At 41.7% G+C, this 22,370-nt stretch overlaps 2 protein-coding genes across 3 annotated transcripts in view; one reads left to right on the top strand and one right to left on the bottom strand.

Annotated features, from left to right (window-relative positions):
• Positions 1-11,015, top strand: part of LOC5507798 (DNA polymerase epsilon catalytic subunit A) — a 37,623-nt gene extending 26,608 nt beyond the window's left edge. For both annotated transcript variants that reach the window (XM_048731965.1, XM_048731966.1), the window contains 17 exons: positions 193-368; positions 811-925; positions 1,241-1,306; positions 1,749-1,840; positions 3,417-3,506; positions 4,287-4,371; positions 4,596-4,678; positions 5,110-5,230; positions 5,660-5,779; positions 6,441-6,512; positions 7,312-7,511; positions 7,901-8,039; positions 8,307-8,441; positions 8,722-8,804; positions 9,293-9,425; positions 10,008-10,117; positions 10,664-11,015. In XM_048731965.1, the coding sequence (XP_048587922.1) occupies positions 193-368; positions 811-925; positions 1,241-1,306; positions 1,749-1,840; positions 3,417-3,506; positions 4,287-4,371; positions 4,596-4,678; positions 5,110-5,230; positions 5,660-5,779; positions 6,441-6,512; positions 7,312-7,511; positions 7,901-8,039; positions 8,307-8,441; positions 8,722-8,804; positions 9,293-9,425; positions 10,008-10,117; positions 10,664-10,736 (1,893 nt within the window). In that variant the 3' untranslated portion in view covers positions 10,737-11,015. The remainder of the gene's footprint in view (positions 1-192; positions 369-810; positions 926-1,240; positions 1,307-1,748; positions 1,841-3,416; positions 3,507-4,286; positions 4,372-4,595; positions 4,679-5,109; positions 5,231-5,659; positions 5,780-6,440; positions 6,513-7,311; positions 7,512-7,900; positions 8,040-8,306; positions 8,442-8,721; positions 8,805-9,292; positions 9,426-10,007; positions 10,118-10,663) is intronic.
• A 163-nt stretch (positions 11,016-11,178) lies between these two features.
• Positions 11,179-20,077, bottom strand: LOC5507808. The gene is made up of 4 exons (XM_048732477.1): positions 18,467-20,077; positions 13,815-14,351; positions 12,921-13,127; positions 11,179-12,585 (listed from the first exon to the last, which is right to left on the bottom strand). Exons 1-4 carry the CDS (start codon positions 19,955-19,957, stop codon positions 11,290-11,292), a joined length of 3,531 nt encoding a protein of 1,176 aa, XP_048588434.1. The 5' UTR covers positions 19,958-20,077; the 3' UTR covers positions 11,179-11,289.
• Between the last annotated feature and the right edge of the window lie 2,293 nt (positions 20,078-22,370).

The following is a 22,370-nucleotide window of genomic DNA, read 5'->3' on the forward strand; positions in this document are numbered from 1 at the left end:
CTTGATTTGCTAACAAATGTTATAACCGTTTTACTATTAGAGACCTTTGGTATTGAGTCAAATCGAAGACTTTGGCATTAAATTATCTCATTTGTTAGCTCTCTAAATGATTCTCCATATTTTAACGGTTACATTATTGCGCCTAGTAAGTATTTTTATTTCATCTGACTTTCTGAGTATTTCCGATTGCAGGCTCAGTTGGAGCATGCGCGTTACTTCCACGTACCCATCGGTAACGTCAGCACTGACCCCACACTTTTTGCCGCTGACCTGTTCTTCGCACGTCACCTGCAGAAACATAATCACATTTTATGGATGTCTCCAACGGACCGACCAGACTTGGGCGGCAAAGAGGACGATGACAATAGGTAAGCAATGGAATGGAATAAGAGGAGACCAGACGGGGGTTTAGAGACGCCAATGATTATCATAAAGGAGCGAATTCAATCGGAATAAGGGACTGATCAGACCGACGTGGTTAAAGGGCAGTAATAATATAATATATATATTAAGCCCTTTGCAAACTGCACCAGCGTTGCTTGCGAGACGCTGGCCCAGCGATTTGGGCGCAGTTTGAACACCGTGTTGGGAGGAGATGGCAATTTGATTGAGTTCAAAATTTTAGCCAGCTCTTCGCCAGCATCTCTTTTGCTGGCGCTGTTTGCACACTGACCATGCAATGCTGGGCCCATTTGCATCGTTCCTGTAGCGAAGATAGCTTGCGTAAATAAAGTAAGTAAAGAAGTTGAAAGATTATCTGAATTGTATCAACAAGGCTGGACTTAGGTAAAATGTTGGTTTTGTCTACAGGCTTGGTCTGATGACAGATGAGGTGGAGTCCGTAGAGTTTAACAGCTCAGGATGCTACCCAACAGTCTGCGTGGAACTATCCATCGATGGCCTTGCAGTCAACACCATACTACAGGTAGGCAGATCCATGCAAATTATTACATCTGCCAGTAACTTGAAAATACCTCAAGGTAACAAATCAATTGTCTTTCTTCTTACAATCTTTGAAAAATAATTGCCTTGGCCTGGGCCATACCTTTACCTCCGTGAAGTCCCTAAGTCTCTCGAGAGACAATTTGCTCGCTCACAGGCAACATTGAGCTTAGGGTGCTTAATCCACTATAATGGCTCCAGACATTTTCTCCGCTGTTGGTTTCCTTTTTTGTCTTCTATTTTGACTCACACTCTTGCCCTCTAACATAAATCTCTTTTTTTTTCTTGCATCTTACAGTCAGCACACATCAATGACTTTGAGGGCGGCGCCGGTACTGGCATCAGCTTTGACAATCTTCCTCAGGTGGGTAAAGCCGCGATCAAATAGCGCCAACATTGCTGGCAAAGCCAAGCTTGACTGGACGAAAAACAAAGGATATTAAGGCGGACTACTTACTTCGCAGCACCACCCGGCATTTCTACATGTAGAACCAGAGAACACGCGCTATTTTCAGGGGATTTCAGGATATGCTAAATTGTCATACGCTGTGCCTTAATGTACATAAATGCAGTTATCCAAGTCAAATGTTAGATATTCTTTTAAAATTGTTGGTATAGCAAACTGCATGTGGTTAGTACAACATCTAAACACGCCTTGGTAATATAGCATGCTGTTGGTGATAATAAGAGTTTCTTTGATCTTATTGTACCGCACATCCCCACATGGTCCTTTGGCACGGTTTTTTTTCCACCTTGGACTTTGACATGTTACCGATGCTTGTTGTTTCCACCTTGGTTTTTCTCAGGCTTCTCTGGAAGAGCTTGTACAAGGAGGATCTAATACCGCAACATCACTAACTACCTATGATGAAGCTGCACTTTGCTCAACAGCTTTTAGGTTGGTGAATGTTATGAACGCTGCTCGACATTATTGTAACAACATAATGCTTTACATGAATAATTTGGGTTTGTGTGTTGAGGGGAATTTTGCCCAAAGAATATGCGTGGAAGAGGAGCAGGGAATTGCCTTTGTCTATTTTTATACAAAAAGAGAAACACACAATTCCAAGAAAAGTTGTGTTTCAATTCTAAAAATGTGAAAAGCGATAACTAAGCTGGATCAATAATCTAAGTCAGTTTACCCTTTCCTCGCAGTGAGGAAAAGATAAGGAAAATTAGTTCAAGCTAGCGGAGTTATGAGTATATTTTAATTAAACAAATAAACTTAGTTCAAGTGAAGGGCCAGGGGGATTGGAATTATTCTAGCTAGTGTGTTAGCCGGGGCTCCACTTTACATAATAATATATAGATTTAGGCATTGCCTAAAAGTGGGGCTCCAAACGACAAAATCTTTGCTTGTTTTCGCTTAATAATTTAAAAAAAATATTAAATATTGTTATATATTCCGTTTTTGACGACGTCAACGATTTCACAGATCACGCGACCAACTTGTTGTACCCCCTCACATCTACATGACACATAACAAGTTTAGTTGTCATACGATTTTTCGGCGTTAGGGCTGTTTTAATTAATTGACGTCATCGATGACGTCACCTGACCATCTAATTGCACCCCACTTGAAACAAACATCACACCTACCGAATTTTGTTGACACACGATGTTTCTTTAATGAAATATTAATATTTTTTTATTTGATGACGTCAGCATATTTTTGCTTCTAGTGACGTCATTGATGACGTCACAATCACGTGTCTATATTGGTGCACCGCCTTGACACCTTCATGACACATACCAAGTTTGGTTGGCATATGGTGTTTCGTTTAGGAGATATGAATATAGATATGACATCGAGAAAGTTTTTTTGACGTCATCGATGACGTCACGCATCATGTGACCATAACTTGGTATCGCCCTTGACACATACATGACACCTACCAAGTTTGGTTGTTATACAATGTTTCTTTCACGAGATATGAATGTGTTTTTTTTCATTTTGATGACGTCACTATATTTTGCTTTTAGTGACTTCATTAATGACGTCACAATGACGTGACCATCTTGGAGCAACCTCCTTGACTTCAACATGACACCTACCGAGTTTGGTTGTGAAACAATGTTTCTTACAAGAGATATGAATGTTTTTGCTTTGAATAAGGTTTTTTTTTTCGCTTTAAGTGACGTCATCGATGACGTCACACAACACGTGACGATATTGTTGCATCCCCCTTGACACCTACATGAAACCTACCGAGTTTGGTTACCATACGATGTTTCCTTCGTGAAATATAAATGGTTTTTTTTTTTTTTGATGACGTCAGCAACACCTGCCAAGTTTGGTTGTCATACGATGCTTTTAAGGGACGGACGGACGGAAATCGCGTCACGAAAACTCGAGTCGATGTGTTACCAATATTTGTTACCGTATTTGTTTTATATACCACTTTTTCTTAGGTATGGGGCCCTACTCACGCGGCGCTTCGCGTTGTTTCTGATGCTGTCTGATTTGTTATCAGGATTCTGAAGGGCATGGTCCACAGTTGGCTTCACGAGGTCTCAGCATACCAGAACCAGTACGCCGATGCCCAGCTGATGCACTTCTACAGGTACAGCCCACTATTGCCTTACGGTACACTGATATAACGACAGCTTGGTACTATGGACAGAAAAACCCACAAAGCTCTCTAGCAACGGTTAAATCTTGCTTTAAGAACACCGATATTACAAATACAGACGCAACGTTAAATACAGGATCAAAATACAATTCCGGCGATACCGATATGACCTATATATATATATATATATATATATATATATATATATATATATATATATATATATATATAGTTTACTTCATAGAAAGTGCGATGTACGGGATTTCATTCACGAGTGGCTTGTGGTTAAACACGAACGAGCGAGTCTTCGAGCTTTTTATTAATCGTATAACGAGAATTTTCATTGTAAATACATAATTGAAAGTTTTGCGAGCACATTATAAAACCATGACGAGGTTGTCCGAGCGAAGGAATCAAGGTAAAATAACGCGGGAAAGAATGTCAATCGACTACATACTTGTAGCAAATTCAGTTTATTGAGCTGAAAAGTATAGTTACAACAACAACAACAAAAATACCTTAATATAAAGTCTTCATGAAGACTTTGATTTGCAAAAAGTTAATAAAGTCAACAAAAGAAAAAAATGTCTTTACTCACTGTCTGATTCAATAATCATAAAGCGACGAGGTTAGTTGCAAAGAAAAAAGAATTAATAAAACAGCGTTCTGCCAATTGTGCTTTCAATAAATGATATCTAAGCTTAAAACCTTACAATTTGCGTAGCACAGAATTTATATTTAAACTTCAATCTAATTCTCGAATTGTCATAGGTGGTTGTCTTCGCCATCTGCAATGCTGTACGACCCTGCCTTGTGTCGAATGGTTCAAAGGATGATCAAGAAACTGTTCCTTCAGGTCAGGCTATGATTATGCTTAGAAATGATTCCCTGGGATTTAACCCAGGAAATTACAATCCCTCCAACAGATATAATGAAAGATAATGAAGTAAAAAGCACGGCTATTCTTTGCTGTTTCATTTCTGTTATCCCCTGGAAATTATAAACTGACGTCTGTATTGAGGAGTTTACTCATCCATTATGAATAAAACTCCCTTTCTAAAGTTATGTTCCTTTCTGTAGCTTGTCGGAGAATTCAAACGCCTCGGATCGACCATTATCTTCGCAAGCTTCAGTAAAATAATCATTTCCACCAAGAAACGGAGGTAGGACGATGCTTGTTCCATCTCTCCTTGAATTCTATTATTTAGCAAACTAGCATTTAGCAGGCCCCATTGCTAGCGTAACCTTTATAGGTTAACTTAAAGTTTATTATCATCAAACACACCTCACAGCATCTTGTAACATACTGTTCAAACAGCGCCACATTGCTTGACAGTGCGGGCCGTTGCTAAATACCATGAGGTCAAATATGAGCCAAAGGCAGGCATGAGTATTTTATTTGCTTCCTCCAAAAAAACCCGAACTAACGTTTTGATGTTAATAGTGTTTTTGCATTTCTTTGTACTTGTATAAGTAAGGGAGTTATTTGCCTTTAGAACTAGTAATTAACAGATTGCCTATCGTAAGAATAGGTAGCAGTCGGTATGTGACCAGCAAGCCATCTAACATATCCTGCACAATTTCCATCCCACAGTGTATCTGATGCGCTGGCGTACGTTGATTTTATCCTGAAGAGCATCCAATCCAAGGATCTTTTCCACAGCATTGACATCACGCCGACCTCTTGTTGGGAGTACCTTATGTGGCTTGATAAGGTGGGGTTGTAGATCAAAGGTTTGTTGGACAGAGGGTAAAATGTTTGGTGGCTTGTCTCCATAAGGAAGGATATGTTCCACAGCATTGACAACCCACTTTTATCGCACCAGAAGTACCAACAAGGTCATATATAAACTGTTTATATTAGAAAAGTGGCAGTTAAAGGTGTTAAGGATGTGGTCATCTCGACAAGTTTTGTTAGCAGTTGTTAAGCAAGGCTCAAGGCTGTCTATACAATGTCGAGAGGAACGTTACCAATATTTCGTTCATCTAGAACCAATAAAACCAACAACGGCACAGCAACAATAACAGAATCAGCGATACAGTAACAACAACAAAAGAAGCAGGAGCGAAGGCTGCTATTGTTCTTCTACTGTTTAGCATCATCATACAAAATAGCAACATCAAATTGTTTACCTCGTTAACAGGCGAACCATGGTGGTGTCCGTGGCAAACTGCCGAGTGACGAGGACACGAATGGTGAGACTGAAGATGACGAAGATGACGTGTTACCTTGCACGCCCGAGAATAATAACGAGGATGGTGAGGTAGGTATCATGTGTTATTTCTAAAGATGACGTGTTACCTTGCACGCCCGAGAATAATAACGAGGATGGTGAGGTAGGTATCATGTGTTATTCCTAAAGATGACGTGTTACCTTGCACGCCCGAGAATAATAACGAGGATGGTGAGGTTGGTATCATGTGTTATTCACTCAAGACGACGTGTTACCTTGCACGCCCGAGAATAATATCGAGGATGGTGAGCTAGGTATCCTGTGTTATTTACTCAAGATGACGTGTTACCTTGCACGCCCGATAATAATAACGAGGATGGTGAGTTAGGTATCTTGTGTTATTCACTCGAGCGTTGTCTCGTGCTAACAGATAGCCTTCACCCGGGATGAAGGACACATTCATCACGATACATGATCCATATCCGTGATTGCTTGGATACATTTATAATGTTTGATGTCGGTCTTCAGTCTGTATAATGTGCATTTGCACAAAAACGAGAAGAATTCAAATAATGTTATTTATTTTATAAGGATGACATATTCGCGTCTGATTAGTGTGGGTATCAAAGTAAGACCCCAGATGGTTCGCCATTGTAATTACATACAAATCAGCCGCTTGTATTTTACCTTCTACCTGCAGTTGTCAATGTATGCAATACTTTGTGTCTTAATCGTTGTGTTTAATCTGCAGCCCCAGATCGAGATGAACTGGAACATTGTGAAATATCTCCCAACCGGTGCCTCCTGTCAGAACTTTTTCCAGGTACAACCTTTTCATGCTAACTTCATAGTCGTTATTACCGTTAGTTTCGACATCACAGCAAGGCATAGGAGCTGTAGGGCATTTACCATAATCTTGTCTCAATCCATTGTAGCTCAGTTGGTACAGCCTCTGGATGTTCCACAGGGAATATGATCGGATACCTTCCCCCGGTTCCTCGTTACACATGACTAGTTAAACTACAGCTTTATATCTGTATATACTGGAACGCACTTGTCTAAAACTCAAGGGAGGCTGCTCGATCTCTCCGTCATTATTGTTCTGCAACTAAAACGGTATCTTTGCAAAGAAAGCTCTAAATGATAACCCACGATTAAAGTCCGATACTTTATTAACGAAATTTGAAGGAAAGTATCCCCAGTTACCAACTTGAATTAGCCGATGGACTCGTGTGTATCCTTTGTGTGACTCGGAAAGTGGAAACTTAAAATGGTGGCATAATGATTAGCTTTTTTGTAATATCGATAGTTGATTGAACCTGTCTCAGTTACTCGCTTGAGAAATGAATGCCTTTTGTGACTATATATATTGTAAGGGTAAAATTGTGGTGTGATCGGCATGCTTCTGGGCGGTCATTACACGGGCTATAGAAAAGTTTAGTCGTCTTTGTGTGTTGTTTGATAGTGGTTAAGTTTTGTCTTAGTTATTGCAGCTTAACCTGGCGAGCGTAGCAGTCGTACGCGTCTCTTTGACCCGTTGTTCATGCAACAAAACATAAGTTATGTAACCAGCATTAAGCTGTCCTGTCGCCCGTGGTCATTATGGTCACCCTGTGTCGTAGATTGTAATAGCTGGGCACATCCACGCCATGTACAAGCACGCAATAGAGGAGAGGCGCATCATAGAGCCTGGAACTACTCCCATCAGGCGTCGCGGGGGAAGTAGCCAATCACAGCGCGCCAAGGAGAGCTCCACCACGCCTGGTCACGTGAACTTTGCGCAGGAGCGGATCCAAGGAGAAATGACTCAGCAACTTTTCTCGTAAGTTGGCGGGTCGTAGAGAGAGATTAAAGCGTCTTGATACACCTGAAAGAGTTACTGAAATCTTGAGAAAGGCCACGTATGTATTTTAGGTACATACAGACATAGTTTATTTAATTATGATACAGGCAAATAATCATCACAGGGTTGAAATGGTATGTTGTACGCGTCTATAAAAAGCAATAGTTTCCCTGAGGTTTCCTGCTATGGTACGACGAAGCATATGCCTACGCTGAATGTATTATTGTCGATGTCCTTAATGGCAGCTTTTTAGGTTTAGTTCCATTGAAAGTGCATATATAGCTGAGCTGGGATAATGGAAAGCTTCAATATGCTGCATTACATGCGCATGTTTCCGTTTCTTTAACCCGTTTGATTTATGGAAACAGCATCACCCAGAAAATCCAGCATACCCTGTCGGGCGACAGGTCATCAAACAAGGATCCGAGCTCCGAGTTTCCAATCCTTCCAGGCTCGCATCTACCCCTCAACAACCCCGCCCTAGAGTTCGTCAACTACGTCTGTAAGGTACGCGTATCTTTGCCAGGGTGTAATTTGTTCTTAAATAGGCCATTGATGCTCCTATTGTACACCAATTCGTATAAAAAGGGTAGGGTATATGGCAGGGTGTTCCTACTACACAACCTTACATATATGTAGGTTATTTTGTAGGGAAGTATCTGGCACCTAGTGTATTGATGAGAAGACTATTAATGTCCCCAAAACCATATACCCATACGAATCTGTATTGCGGCCATTGATTTTTCTATTACACACCTTTTTGCTTTATTCAAGGTCCTGGCTCTTGATAGCAACACTCATCACCAAGTCAACAAACTTCGTCGTGATCTCCTCAAGCTCATCGGCATCGGAGAATTCTCACAAGAAGCGACATTTAAGGACCCCTGTCTCTCCTTTGTCCTACCTGAGGTTAGCACAACTCAGGCAGGCAGGCAGGTTCACGCTCCTGAAATCGAGCGACAAAATACATTTTTACTTCTGTCAATCAAAAGCCTTCAACTGTTTCCATTTGATGGCTTCTAATCACGCAATCTCACAGCAATAAGTTGACCAATTAGAGAGTACAAAATATGCCCCATTACAAATCAAAAACTTGATTGGTGGATGCGCAGTAATCGCCTCTGACTTTCATTTGCTCAGTGTCTAAACGTAACATATCTGCAAGATTTGAATCCTTTGTTTATTACAGGTTATTTGTGAATACTGTAATGCGTGCCGAGATCTGGACTTGTGCCGTGACCCATGTATAGTGCCCGCTGAAGGGAACAAGCCGTAAGTACATGACATTCTCTATGCTTCTCCGTCCGGTTCATGCGTGCATCATAATTGCCCTTTCGTTTCCTCTACTTAAGTAGTGAGCCTCTGTGAACTAACCGCATCACTTATTATGAATGTAAGATCGTAGTGTGTAAGCACGTGTCACTTTATACGGTGCCTATAGGCCGCGTCCTTGCCTACGTCCACCTTTACAGGGACAAAGTGGGCTAAGAAACGCGATCTTTACTTAAAGGTCCTTATTCGAAAAGACGAAGATTCACAGTCTTCACTGTAGGGAGCCAGACATATGCACCTCTGAAAAAAAAAAGGTTAATTGACCTGACCATGGATTCGAGAGCTCTGGCTTGAGAAGCAAAGCCAGTGCCACTGGCATATCAATGCTCTCTCAAGATGCGAGCTTCCCGAAACGATCCTGGTCACCAAAGCCCCCCGAGCTCCCTTGAAGAAGTGTTTGCTTTATTGGTGTTCTTTCCGTTCCCTAGGGCGTCCTGTCAATGTCCTAACTGTCTGAACGAGTACAACATGGAGGCCATCGAGCACCAACTGATCTCTGCCGTGCAGAAGCGATCAATGGGATATGTGCTACAGGACCTTAAGTGTGTCAAATGCAAAGGGGTAATTACCAATGCCCCGATGGGTTCGATTATTTTTTTGGTTAGCCGCTTACCCAATGTTATCTCAGTTGCTGTTGGGTAAAATTGCGACTTGCACTTAGAAATCACGAAACTTTTTGGGTGGCAAAATAGCAACAGCAAAAAAGCAACAAGCGGTTACAAATCGGCCAGAGGGCTTATTTGTCTGTTGTGACAGGCGCGACCATTTCTGTTGTTATTCTGGCTCAGGGCCGGGAGTGGAGCATTACTGGGGGCATGTGCCCCCCCCCCCCCCCAATATTTGTTGTAAAAATTATAAGGAAATGATCAGTAGGGGTGTGACTTATGTGCCATGCTACGGCTTTGTGGCTTGAATTTGCCACTCAAACGCACGTGACTTCTTATTGCAAGATGCCTATTGGGATACCACACGTATATTGGGAAACCACCATAACTTTTGAAATCTTAATTGAAAAAGCTTTAATAGCTCACGATGAAAAGAGACAGGCTATCTTGTTAGAAACAGTTCACAATGTGCTCCTTATGGATAGCCGTTTTTATACCCAAATATTAGTAAAGTAACAAAGTCATCTTTCTATTCCAGATAAAAGACAGTAACATGTCTCGGTATTGTAAGTGCGCGGGGAATTTCACTCACACTTCATCAGTGGACGACTTTGCTGAGAAGATGAAGACTTTTAGGAACATCGCTAGGTAACGCATTCATCACCCTTGTTTCACTCACACTTCAACAGTAGACGACTTTGCTGAGAAGATTAAGACTTTTAGGAACATCGCTAGGTAACGCATTCATCACCCTTGTAGTAAAGTGGCGGCGAAAGGGATCCGCTTCACCCTCTCAAGATAACAATTTGGGGCGACGCCCGTCAATACAACGTACTTCGAAGTACAGTAAATGTATGACATTCAAAGAGACCGAGGATTTTAAAGATGTATTTGGCCTATTTTATGTTTTTCAGACCTTCTGAAATTATTGGTATATCTAGGGGGAGGGGGAGGGGTATAGCATTATGATGATTGCGAAATTGAGGATTGAGTGAATGATTACAAATCCCGTGGTATCTCCTAATTTACTATAGCTAACAACCAATCAGATATCGAGATTACGCTCATCAAGTGTTGTAGAATATGAAAATGATGATGATATACTTACGGTATATAGGATTATGATGATGATTATGAAATGCATGATGATAATACTATGGTGGTGAAGTTACTCAAGGTGAATCTCTATTGAAGGCACTACACGATGACTATGCTGCTTGAAACAGTCGAATGGATCATGAAAAGGAACCCGTACATGACAAGATGATAAATACCTCTACTGCCTTCCACCATCTATGACGTGAAAACGTCGTAGCACGGTGAACCGCTGTTTGTAGCATTTTAGAACTCTTCCCTGGCCATCACTGGCCACAAAACACGGCGTTGACCGCTGGCAACAATACATGGTGCTTACCGCTGGCCGCAAATACATGGTGCTTACCGCTGTCCAAAATCAACGGTGCAAACCACTGTACAACATGTAATTCTCAGCGGCTTTGCATATCCTAATATGAGTACAAAATAAATAATTCTTTCATAAAGGCAATATTTGCATCTTTGTTTTAATATGATCCCTGGCTGCTCATGATAAAAATGTTTACATCTTTATTAGATTATACAGCCATATAATGCTTTAAAAGTATACTCTAATTTGTTGCATCTGATAGTTTATTATCGAAATCTTTCTGTGTGTTTTTTTTTTTCTTTCATTTCCGCGTTCCCTTCCAGTTAGTAGTCTAGTAGTCGTAGAAGCCTCTGAGTAAAATATCGGTAATCCCCGAATTAAGGCATTCTTCGCGCAAATAGCCTCATTGGTCTGTTCAAATTTTTCTGGACGCACGCCTACTTCGTGCCCCCTTCGATTCCGGGCTTTTCCACATTCCCTGAATAGACACGAACTCGCTGTAATCAATCTCTCCATCATCATCCACATCAAGGGACTCTATGATCTTCTCAACTTCAAACGCTGTCAATCCAACATCCGATTTCCTCAACCCTTCCACGAATTCCCTCACGCTGACCTGCATGCTCTGGTCCTTGTCCAGGCGACGAAAGAGATCCACCACTCGCACGTGTTCCCTGGCCAGGTAATTCCTCAACAACGTACTCGGGTCAGGCGTGTCCGCGCGCGACCGCGGCTCTGGACAAATGTCCGTAACAACGACCATGTCCGGTTTTACTATTTTTAGCTCGTCCATGAGGGAATGGAAGTCGTCTTTGAGGATGGCCCCCGTGAGATCGATCTTGATCATCGTGGAACCCGAGCTCTGCATGACTGCGTTCAAAAGTGAACATGCACCATTTTCGGTGATATTATTTTTCGCCGCGTAGAGGGATTCTAGTGACGAATTGTTTTTTAGCGTACGTGCAAATGCGATTGCACCCTCATCGCCAACCCGGTTACTACTCAAGTCTAGTTCTACAAGGGTCGTGTTTCCCTCGAGCGATTTCGCCAACGCTATGGCACCGTCCGTAGCGACTCCATTCCACGCTAACTTCAGAGTCTTTAACTTCATGTTCCCTTCGAGGCCCTTGGCGATCCGCTGCGCGCCTTTGACTTGGATGTGATTCCAACTGAGATCCAAATACTCAAGAGAGTAACTCTCGTCTAAAAGGGCTCCAATATACTCACAAGCCTTGTTAGAAAACTTATTCCCGCTCAGGTCAATACGCGTCACTGTGCTATTCACCAATAATGCACTACACAAAAGCGCCGCCTCCTTGTCACTCAGATCGTTACCCGCCATACCAAGTTTCGTTAAAGTATTATTCATTTTCAATGTCTCCGCGATTTCCAGCGTTCCCCTCGCTCCGACCTGATTTTCTGATATATCCAGTTCGGTTATATAGTAATTTTCCCTAAGAAGCTTCGCAATGATCTCGCCGCCCTCTTCGCCAATCCCGTTGTCCCGGATGTTGAGAACTGTTATTGTTGTATTGTAAAGCAGAGCCAATGAGATGGCTTGAACACCAACGGGACCCAGACCGTGGTGCATCATGGTCATCTCTGGATTGGTCATGTGACGCACGAAATAGGACGCTGGTACGATACCCAGTTTATTGCAGGCTCGTAAGTAGAGCGTTCTCCCTGTCGGGTCGTAGGTAGACTTGGGTTGCTTAAAAAAAATAAAGATAAATAAACATGTTTAATTAATTTTTAACAGTTCGAATATGAAAATGTGTGTGATGAAATAAGGGGAGAGAGTTTGACTGCTACAAGACGGGAGAGAAGAGCTATAAATTTTATTGTGATTTTCTTCTATCTAATGAGATGGTGCTGGAGGTTGCAGCAAAGCCAAAGGATCTGGTGGAACAAAGGAAGCATTTCTCTATAGGGGAGATGGGGGGTGGGAGGGGGGAGGGGAGAACAGAAAAGTTATCAGCCTCAATCAAAATAGTGGGAAACTGCTTATACCTCTAGCCGTGTGTTGTCGTTCACGTCACCACCCACCTCATCTCCCTCTAAGTCGGTATCCCACTCTTCTTCATCACTATCACTTCCGTCCGATAACAGGGCTTGCGCACTGGTCACACCGGACTGCCGTCCGAGATGGCCCCTCAGTCCCCCTGCCGTCAAGACTCGGAGTGTCTTGTCAACTCGCTCGATGGTCGCATTCCGGTCACAAGTGGGTGCTACTCCTGCCATTGCTACGGGAATCTATAAAAAAGAAGACTGCAAACCTATGGCATCCATTGATTGCAGATTAGGCCAGAGGCTAAAAGAAAAGTTGTTAACGTGACACGCAAACGACAACCAGGACTGGACACGCGAACTTTTTCCGCTGTCGTAAAGCTTGTTGTTGTACTCGTTTAAATCGTAAAGAACCAGCGGTAATTAAATTGTAGCTCCTAAAAGACAGAAGAAACTGCACTATCAATAAGACACTATGATTATAACGGATGCATGATGCTGAAGATGGCTGAGAGCGTAGACCTCTGCTCTGTGAAACTGAGGCGCGTACACAGGGGGTACCCCTCACCCCACTATTATTAAAGGGGCGTCAAATTTATTATAAGTTTCTGATACTATTCTTTGATACCTGAGTGACTGCGCACTCCCCTTCAGTTAGTCCTGGGTACGCGCGTGTAAATAGATAATAAAATTATATGTTACAATGGGTACCAGAGCCTCCAGACTTCTCTCGTCCAGTAACGCTCAGCCAAAATGCAAAGAGTCCTTAGACCCAAACCACGCATTCACATTAACATAAATATGTCACAAAGCCACGACAACAAGTAAACAATGTTAAATGGATCTATAAACAGTGTAAACAGCTAGAGTGATCACGACAACTCTATATTCAAACAGCTGTTTGGGTATTCTGGAGTCTGACATACGGCAGACGTGTCCTGCCCATCGTGTCTGAGCTTTGCGCATGGTGGTAATGACGCTGGGGAGGTTTGCTCTCTCCAGAACCTCAGTGTTTGTGATTCTATCCTGCCAGCGGATATTTAGGATGTTTCTGAGACAGCGGAGATGGAACTGCTGGAGAAGTTTCTCATGTCTTCTGTAGATGGTCCAAGTTTCGCAGCCATAGAGAAGTGTTGTTAAGACGATTGCTCTGTACACTTTGATCTTGGTGCATTGTGAGATGCCTCTGCGTTCCCAGACTGACTTCCTCAATCTCCCAAAGGCACTGCTTGCCTTCGCGATGCGGTTGTTGATTTCTGCATCGATGTTGGCGTTGCGGGAGAGAGTGCTGCCGAGGTAGGTGAAGTTTTCTACATCTTGAAGTCGCTGCCCCTTAACTGTGATGTTTGGTTCCTGATATGGTTTTCCTGGGGCGGGCTGATACATCACTTCAGTCTTCTTGATACTGATGGTGAGGCCAAAGTTGTCACAGGCGGATGAGAAAGCGTCCATTTCCTGTTGTACGGTGAACTAAGCCGTGGAAGCAGGAAAGTTGGAGGCCAGCGCAAACGCTATAAAGACTGCATCAAATCACATCTGAAAGACTTCAATATCGACGTTTCAACGTGGGAAACTGCAGCATCTGACAGACCGATTTGGCGTAATCTGATTCACAAAGGTGCCATCCACTCAGAAAATAAACGCTCCAACGCAGCCAAAAACAAACGCCAAAAACGCAAGGCTAGAGCTGACCAACCTACCAATATGACCCCCTCTTACTGGTGTCCGACTTGTGGAAGGGGTTTTCTTGCACGAATTGGCCTTATAAGCCACCTGCGGATTCATCCCTCCGCCCCTTAGACATTGTTATACTGTCAGTATTGCTATGGTCATACTCGACCACGAGTTGACGAACAACATATTCAAAGGTCATGGGCGAACAAATGGCAACCACGGCCTTTCTTCATAGTAGACTTACAAATGGTTGATGGAGTTCGTTAAACCGTGAAATGAATAAACAGAACAGCACGTATTTGATATAAACAATTCCAATTGTATTTTTCCACAAAAATTATATTCTAATACAAAAAAAGAGTTGTCTTATCTTCGCTGATGCTCTTTTGCGTTCTTCCCAGTTGCTCAAGAAACGGTCATTGCCATGTAGCAGGTTTTGAAAACACTTACGCGCTCTTTCTCTCTTCTCCTTTCTCTTTTCAATGCTGCGTTCGCTCAATTCGAACAGAAGTTAAGCAGTCTGTATTTCGAGCGAAAGGTTGAATTATTTTACTATTACTGGTCCTATGCCAACGTCAAGCACAATTAATGCCGTGACAACGATATTCTAGGCACTTGTAGATTTGAATTGATTAAGGCCTGTATAAATCAAAGCTTTGTTTGACTGAACAAAGGCTCTAACTGACCAAAGACAATCTTAATTTAGAGTTTAAGACGAGAGAATCATGCGATAAAAACTTTAAATGAATTATCCTCGTTACGCACATTTCGTTTGTTTACGAAAAAGGCTCTGATTATAGTCCGTTAGTAGTCCAATATCAAAATTACCAAGTAAAACTCATTGACACTGAAATATGTGTTACATTACCTTTTCGTTAATTATTCCCTTTGTTTCCCAAAGTGAAAATGAGTTTGTTCCCTCGAGAAGTGGATCTTTGTTTCACCACCGATCCGTCCCAAGTTGTAACAGTCAAATTCATAAAAGAAAAGATGTCTGTTTGACTTTTACAGTTGAGCACGAGCTAAACGATTCTGAAGATAAAGCTCCAATGTTGTCAGGATTTCTGTTCTAAGCTGTATAATCCAACGATTTCCTAAGCGAATTCATTATTTGCCATCCGTTAACCCATGGCAGCAACAAATACAACCACTCTAACGACAGCGAGATTTGAGATTGACCTTTTACTCATTTCGAGTTAATGCTAAACCGTTGTCATAGTGACAGACATTGATATTTGACACTTGAAGAAAAAATGTAAATAGCCTCAAAATTGGTGTTCAATTTGTGAATTTTTAATAAAGGCATTGGAGATGATACGAAAGACATCTGCTTAACACACTGCATAATCGATTGTTTTTTTTTTCTCTCTTAATAAGTGAGGTTGCTATCCCATGTATTTAAAAGACCATTATATAAAACACACCGAGAAACTGTATACAACACACGATATTTTATTCGCAAATAAGAAAATAAAAGTGGATAGAACCAATAACCTAGTAGAACACTGGACATAACTTTCGTTGTAGTAGTTTCTACAAAAAAGAATGTTCTTATTGCCATTCAACTCGTATTTGTTGCTAAGTGATACCATTAAAACGTTTTCGTGAGAAACAATGTAAAACCAAGAAATTACGCTTTTTCATTCTAAATTCGACGATTTTTCTTTATTATGTCCAGTCTCAACAAAAATCCACATGAACAGATATATTATCCATCATCAAATTATAAAATATTCCTGGAGAGAGAGCGCGTTTTTTTCTTATGTGGTTTTGGCGGGGGAAGAACGACGCCGAGCATGGTTGGGAAGCCTGATTGTGACTAGACTTTGCTTGGAAAAAACAGGTGCTATATTGGGTCAACGGGATAAACTCTTTTACTTAAGAATGAAATAATCATAGCAGCTTTGAATAAAGTAACACAGGGAGTAGCTTCCCTGCAGCATTCGGGTTCCCTGTGTAGTAAGGGCGCAAAGGGAGCCCAGAACTAAAAGTGGCCGCGTAGGAGGCTTCAGAGGAAAGTCCTCGCATGTAGAACTCCCTTGAGAATACCCAATGTTCGCTGTAGTTGTACCTTTTCGATATAAGGCACAGTGATAAGATTGTTTGACAATACTCTGACTACGCTTTTTTTTTCTCGCGCGTGCTTTTCTAAGCGTGAAGCTCTACATATACGTCAATATGTCATGGTACCATTTACAAATGAAAGAATAGAAACAAACTCATACCTAATCGTTATGAATTAGTAGCGAGGCGCGCAAAGGGTTATGGGGAACAGTAGCCTTTCCAGACGGCATTGCGTATCACCAAAAAAAATGTCCATCCCATAACACTTTGCGCACATACATCGGAAATTAAATATCCTTTTTCTTTTCCCCACTTGAGCGACGGTACGAGTCTGGATTAACTTATTCTATCAGACGTCGAGAGTCGGCACTCCATACATCTATTGTCTCTGTCAGAAAAGCTTTGCTTTTTCCAAGCTACAAAACTCTACAGAACGGCAGTGCAAGCATCCAAGCTAGTGCTTGCAATTTCCCAGACGTCGCGCGATGCATTTTGGGGAGGTTGAAGAAGCGCACGGTGCATGCCGGTTAGCATGTAGTCTTCCTTTGCAGCCGCTCTCTGTGTCGGTCCGAGATCCTCCCCACTCGAGCGGGGAGGATCTGGGACCGACACAGAGAGCGGCTGCAAAGAAGGTTAGTTAGCATGCGGTTTGAGGAGTCGGAATTTCTGCTTCATGGTCCCTGTGGATGTCCGCGCAAAACCAAGTAACGGCTGGGTACGAGTCTGGCAATTTTATAGCTAGTAAGACACGACTTCAATTAGATCGAAGACGTAAAGCTGCTTCTCTGCTTCATTGCCTCTCTCGGTTACCGATAGACAAAAGAAGAACCATTATATAACTACTTTACACCCCTCATTCCCAGAAATAAGGGACATTAGCCAGCGGTTTCTCTGGGCTCACATTTTGCTAGGCCCGCGAGGAATAACAGCGGTATCGCAAATAAAAACGAGATTCCGGCCAGCACAGGGGCTTCCCTTTTGTTGTTACACTAGAAGTTTTTAATCAGGTTGACTAAAATTCCAAATAAAAGTAGTATTAGCGGTATTTCAACGTGCAAGGGGCATCTCTGATTTGACGTCCAATGATAATGGAAGTGCGGCAGTCTCGCTGAGGTAGGGAAACATATATGCGCAAATTTTAAAAAAAATGTCTTTTAGAAAGGCTTTATGGTTCCCCTGTGTCTATCCCAGAAAGCCGTGGGGCCGTTTAAAAACAAAATGGAGAACGGACGAACGGAGAGAAGTTGTTCTTGCGGAGCGCACCGTTTTCCTTGCTTCAGTCTGTATCTTAAAGACAACAATAATGGTTCCTGAACTAGTTATAACTACATTTTATTGGCCAATTTGATAGAAGGATAGTCGATTTACCAATTTCGAGTCCTGCACCTGTGATGCGGCGAACAGTTCTACCTTTTAAACTACTACTTTTATGCCCGATTTCAATAAAATTACAAAGAATGTATGGAGGATTGTATGCTCTCAAGCGAACAAAAGTGCAATGTCCAAGGAACAATTATAGGGCTTTCTCTGGCATCGTTTGAACGGAAAGTGTATCACTCGAATGGCAAGGGATTTTTCCCGAGTCCTGCATCGTGAGCCCAAAATCTCTGAAACGAGAAAATTTGATAAAATGTGATGTCTCCCCACATTTCCTTATAATAAATGGCAGCCATTTTGACATTGTATGTGCACTATTACGCATGCGTGGCGGCCATGTCTCTTATTTCTGGGAATGTGTACAGGGCGTACAAACAGCGCCTGTCGCAACATTGAAGGGTCAAAAAGTACTTTTTTTCGTCCCTGGAACAGTCTGTACGCGTCTTAATAGTCGCAATTTTCCATTGTTACATGTTGACGGCAGCAAACTCGCTGTAGTCAATCATCCCATCCCCGTCTTTGTCCAATAAAGTGATCAACCTCTTCAGCTGGGAATCCGTCAACGGAATCCTTGCCCTTTTCAGCCCTTCAATTAACTCCTCCGGACTCACTGATCTTGACTTGTCCTTATCCAAGCAGTTAAAAAGATCGACCGCCCGTAACCGCTTCTCGATTAGATACTCCTTCAGAATGGTCAGTAACTGGTTTTTCGATTTTATTTTTCCGTTTTTGTCGTCATCATCCATGGCTTCTCGCCTGTCTGTTGGAGACACACCGAGTGTAATTTGGAAATTGGGATTATGCTTCATGTATTCGTCCAAGAACTCTATAACCCCTTTTCCTACGGTTATGTTATTCAGGTGCAATTCTTCCATCGCTGACTTGGCATTATTTCTCATCGCTTTGAGTAAAGCCATCGTGCCATCGCTCTCAAAAGGATTGAAGCCGATTTTCAGAACTCGTAATGCGTCATTAACTGCGAGTCCTTTTGATAGCGCAAATGCTCCTTTCTTAGTGATCCTGTTGTGACTGAGGTCGAGTTCTTTTAGAGTGCTGTTATGTCGTAGTGCGTTGCCCATTGCGGCGGCTCCATCGTCGGCGAAACCATTCCACGACAAATCAAGAACTCGAATCGATGCGTTCTCGCCCATCGCTTTGCAAATAGCAATAGCTCCTTTCATTCTCAAATGGTTCCAGCTTAAGTCTAGATATTCAACGGAGTAATTAGCTGCAATACCTGGGGCTAAAAGCTCACCTCCGCTTTCAGAAAAAGAGTTGTGGCTCAAACGAAGTTCTTTGAGAGTCAATGTGGCAGCTAGTCCTTTAGAAAGAGCCTCCCCGTCCTTATCAATGAAATTGTTGAACGATAGATCTAGTTTCCGTATATAATTACTATAACCAATGATCTCGCCCATCGCTTTAGCCCCTCGACTGCTCATTGCATTTCCCGCAAGGTTTAATTCCGTGATATAACAATTATCTTTCAGCATTTTGGCAAAGGACTCTGCCCCCTCTTCTTGTAGTCTGTTTTCTTCTAGGTCGAGTTTTTCAACAGTTGTACTCTTTGCGAGAGCCCTTGCGAGGGCCATTGCTCCCCTCGGGCCTAAGCCGTGATGCGCCAAAGATATCTCTTTGTTTTCGATGTTTTGAAGCAAAGACGAAATCGGTGTTACGTTCAGGGTTTTGCAAGCTCTCAGATAGGCCGACTTTCCCGCCAAGTCAAAACTTCGACGACCTGATGTAGACATTTCGTCATCACATTCCAAGTCCGTATCCCATCCACTATCATCACTATCATCTTTACTCGCATCTCCGAAAACTTCTACTATCCCTGCCTCAAAATCACTGTTTGATTCAGCGATTAACTTTGACTCATTGGTGCTCAAATTGTGCAGGTTGGTTTCGACTTGATGTACTGTTTTTTGCTGGATTTCAGGGTTGAAGCTCTCGGCATCTGCCATTATGGTTTGTCTTCTTAACAAACTCCTCGCTTTCTAATAGACTTCTAGCCTATGGTAAAGACGCAAAACATGTGTTTTTTTAATTTAATTTGATTAGCTCAAGTGTATTCTAACAAAAGAGTGAACAACAGACAAATTTTGCTCGCATACTCCAAAGACCTCCCATTGATAAGAATGTTGACTAATTCAATAACGTTCTACTCGGCTAATTGCCCTGAATACATTTCTTATTTACAGAACAAAAGAAAGGCTTTTGGAGGTTCAGCCTATTCAAAGTAATTCAGTGAACTGTTTATTGGGATTTTGTTATGTTTTGCTTAGGGTTAAAGATAAGACCTTGTCCGTCTTGACGACCTAAGTGTTATTCCCGTCTTATATCCTAGACAACAACGACAATACCCTGTTTTAAGGCATGCATAATGCAAGCTTCAACGCACGCGAGAAAAATGTAAGGGGCTATGTTATTAGGGGAGGGGGGAGGGGTATGCTATGTCAAATACTTAATCACGTACGTCCAATCTCAGCTTTCACGGATCATGAAAAACGGGCCATAGACTTGTTAGTTTGTTTGCAATAATTTTATGCTACTTGACAAAGCTTTATCAAATGATGTTTCTAGAAACGAATGTTAAACTGAATCATGAAAAAAACTTAGCTGCTCAAAAATAAGGAAAGCAATCACAGGCAAAAAAAAAAAGAGGCAAAGAACTGAAAAGCCGCGCGCGCGTGCTTTTTCCCGCCAAATACCCATGTTGCTTTGCGATTTTCGGAAAACAAGATGGCGGACGCCTCTACATACGTCTTTGCGTGCTCTTGCTCTCCTGTTAAGGGTGTACTGACATCTGTTGCTAAGGAAAATTGAATATAGCATAAAAGCCTTGTAGAAAGTCATAAGGTCTGATATTTGCCAAGTTGACCAACAAAAGTGTGCTGACTATTATGATGACGTTACCCCGTGACGTCATAGATACATATAAAAGCAAATATTTCAAGTAAAATTGCTCGAAAACAAATATTGAATAAGTTTTATAAATCTTGAGGGATGAGTGCATTAAGCCAAGCATGCGTTTTAGAAATTATTGAGTAATTGTTATTTTTATGATTTTTCAAAGGTCCTGAAATCCAGATTATTTGATATAATTTTGGTTTCTGTTAGATTAACGCTAAATCAATGCTTGACTATATGAAGGAGATTTTAATAAAAAGGAATACAGAAAGAATATTGCGTTTTGAAATAATTTGGCGACAAAAAAAGCTTTTTTTAGAAAACGCAGAACCGGAAGTGAAACAAAGCCCGCGCGTGGCATTTGGCCTGCGCCAATAGTGTTTCGTGGTATTTACACTTCAAAGGAGCGATATCTGCCATGTTATGATGGAAATTGAAAAATTATTTTAGAATTCTGATACAGCGCGCGCTACTTTGAAATAAGATTTTCAGTGCGTGCGCGAGCGTTTGCAACCGGTGTTTGCAGCGCGCGCAGGTAGTGAAAATTGAAAACTTTGGCTTTAAAAAGGTTGTCTTGACTTCGCTGAATCTTCGTTTTTACAAAATATGGGAAATATCATAACCCGAAAAGGCTGAGATTAACTAAAAGTCAATCTTGGGTAACTTGAAACGCATATTTTTTGTTTCTTTTACTTCAGGAACGCTTGTGAATGATGAATTCTGTGTTATGTATATGCGCGCGCTCAACGCCACCAGCGTAGCGACGTCGTTACTGAGCAACACTAATGTCAGTACACCCTTAAGTTGAAGCTCGGCTGGTTGTGAAATTTTCGACCAAATTTTCTCTCTTTTTGGCTAAAGTATGAGGTATGGGGATACTCTAATAAGAATTCATCCGTGGAAAATGGAAACGATTGTTTTAGAATAGATATGGCTGGACACCTCAATGTAGCAAAAGTTTCCAGCTTATTCAACCATCACATATCCCTTCTTCTGGTTTTTATTTATCGATCTCTGTTACTGTATCCTTGTGAATGTGATTGCAAATATATAATTTTCAGCAATACAGGGTTTTATTAAGGGTAATTTATTCTAGGCCCGAGATTTCATAAAGGTTTCTTAAATAGCATCTAGTAAACACTGCCCTAAAACATTTAAAGTTGCCCTTTGGTATTCTATTCCCATACAAAACTCATCTGTCCTCTGTTACCAATTTTATCCCATTAGTTACTTTCATTTTCATAAAGAGGGAAGGTTTTTTCAGGATGCCTTTCTTAAGGTCTTTTATATTAGAACCCCCCCCCCCCCCCTCTTCCATCTTTTATGGCCTAGTATATCACAGGCCACCCAAGGCTACTTTCAGTAGCTCTATAGAGGAAAATGTGGGGATATTGTCATATCAGTCTTTCTTCATTTCATTTTATGGGATAGAATGCTCCATGGTAGTAACACAACTCAAATCAGGCT

The sequence above is a fragment of the Nematostella vectensis genome, chromosome 9 (genome assembly GCF_932526225.1).
Source record: "Nematostella vectensis chromosome 9, jaNemVect1.1, whole genome shotgun sequence".
NCBI lineage: Eukaryota > Metazoa > Cnidaria > Anthozoa > Actiniaria > Edwardsiidae > Nematostella > Nematostella vectensis.

Excerpts from the sequence above, each read along its gene's own strand:
- LOC5507808 (XM_048732477.1), bottom strand. The coding sequence starts at position 19,957 with ATGGCAGATGCCGAGAGCTTCAACCCTGAAATCCAGCAAAAAACAGTA. Across the intron at positions 14,352-18,466 it reads AGTTTGCTGCCGTCAACATG|TTCACCGTACAACAGGAAAT; the intron begins TAACAATGGAAA and ends TCCACGGCTTAG. Across the intron at positions 12,586-12,920 it reads CCGACTTAGAGGGAGATGAG|CAACCCAAGTCTACCTACGA; the intron begins GTGGGTGGTGAC and ends ATTTTTTTTAAG.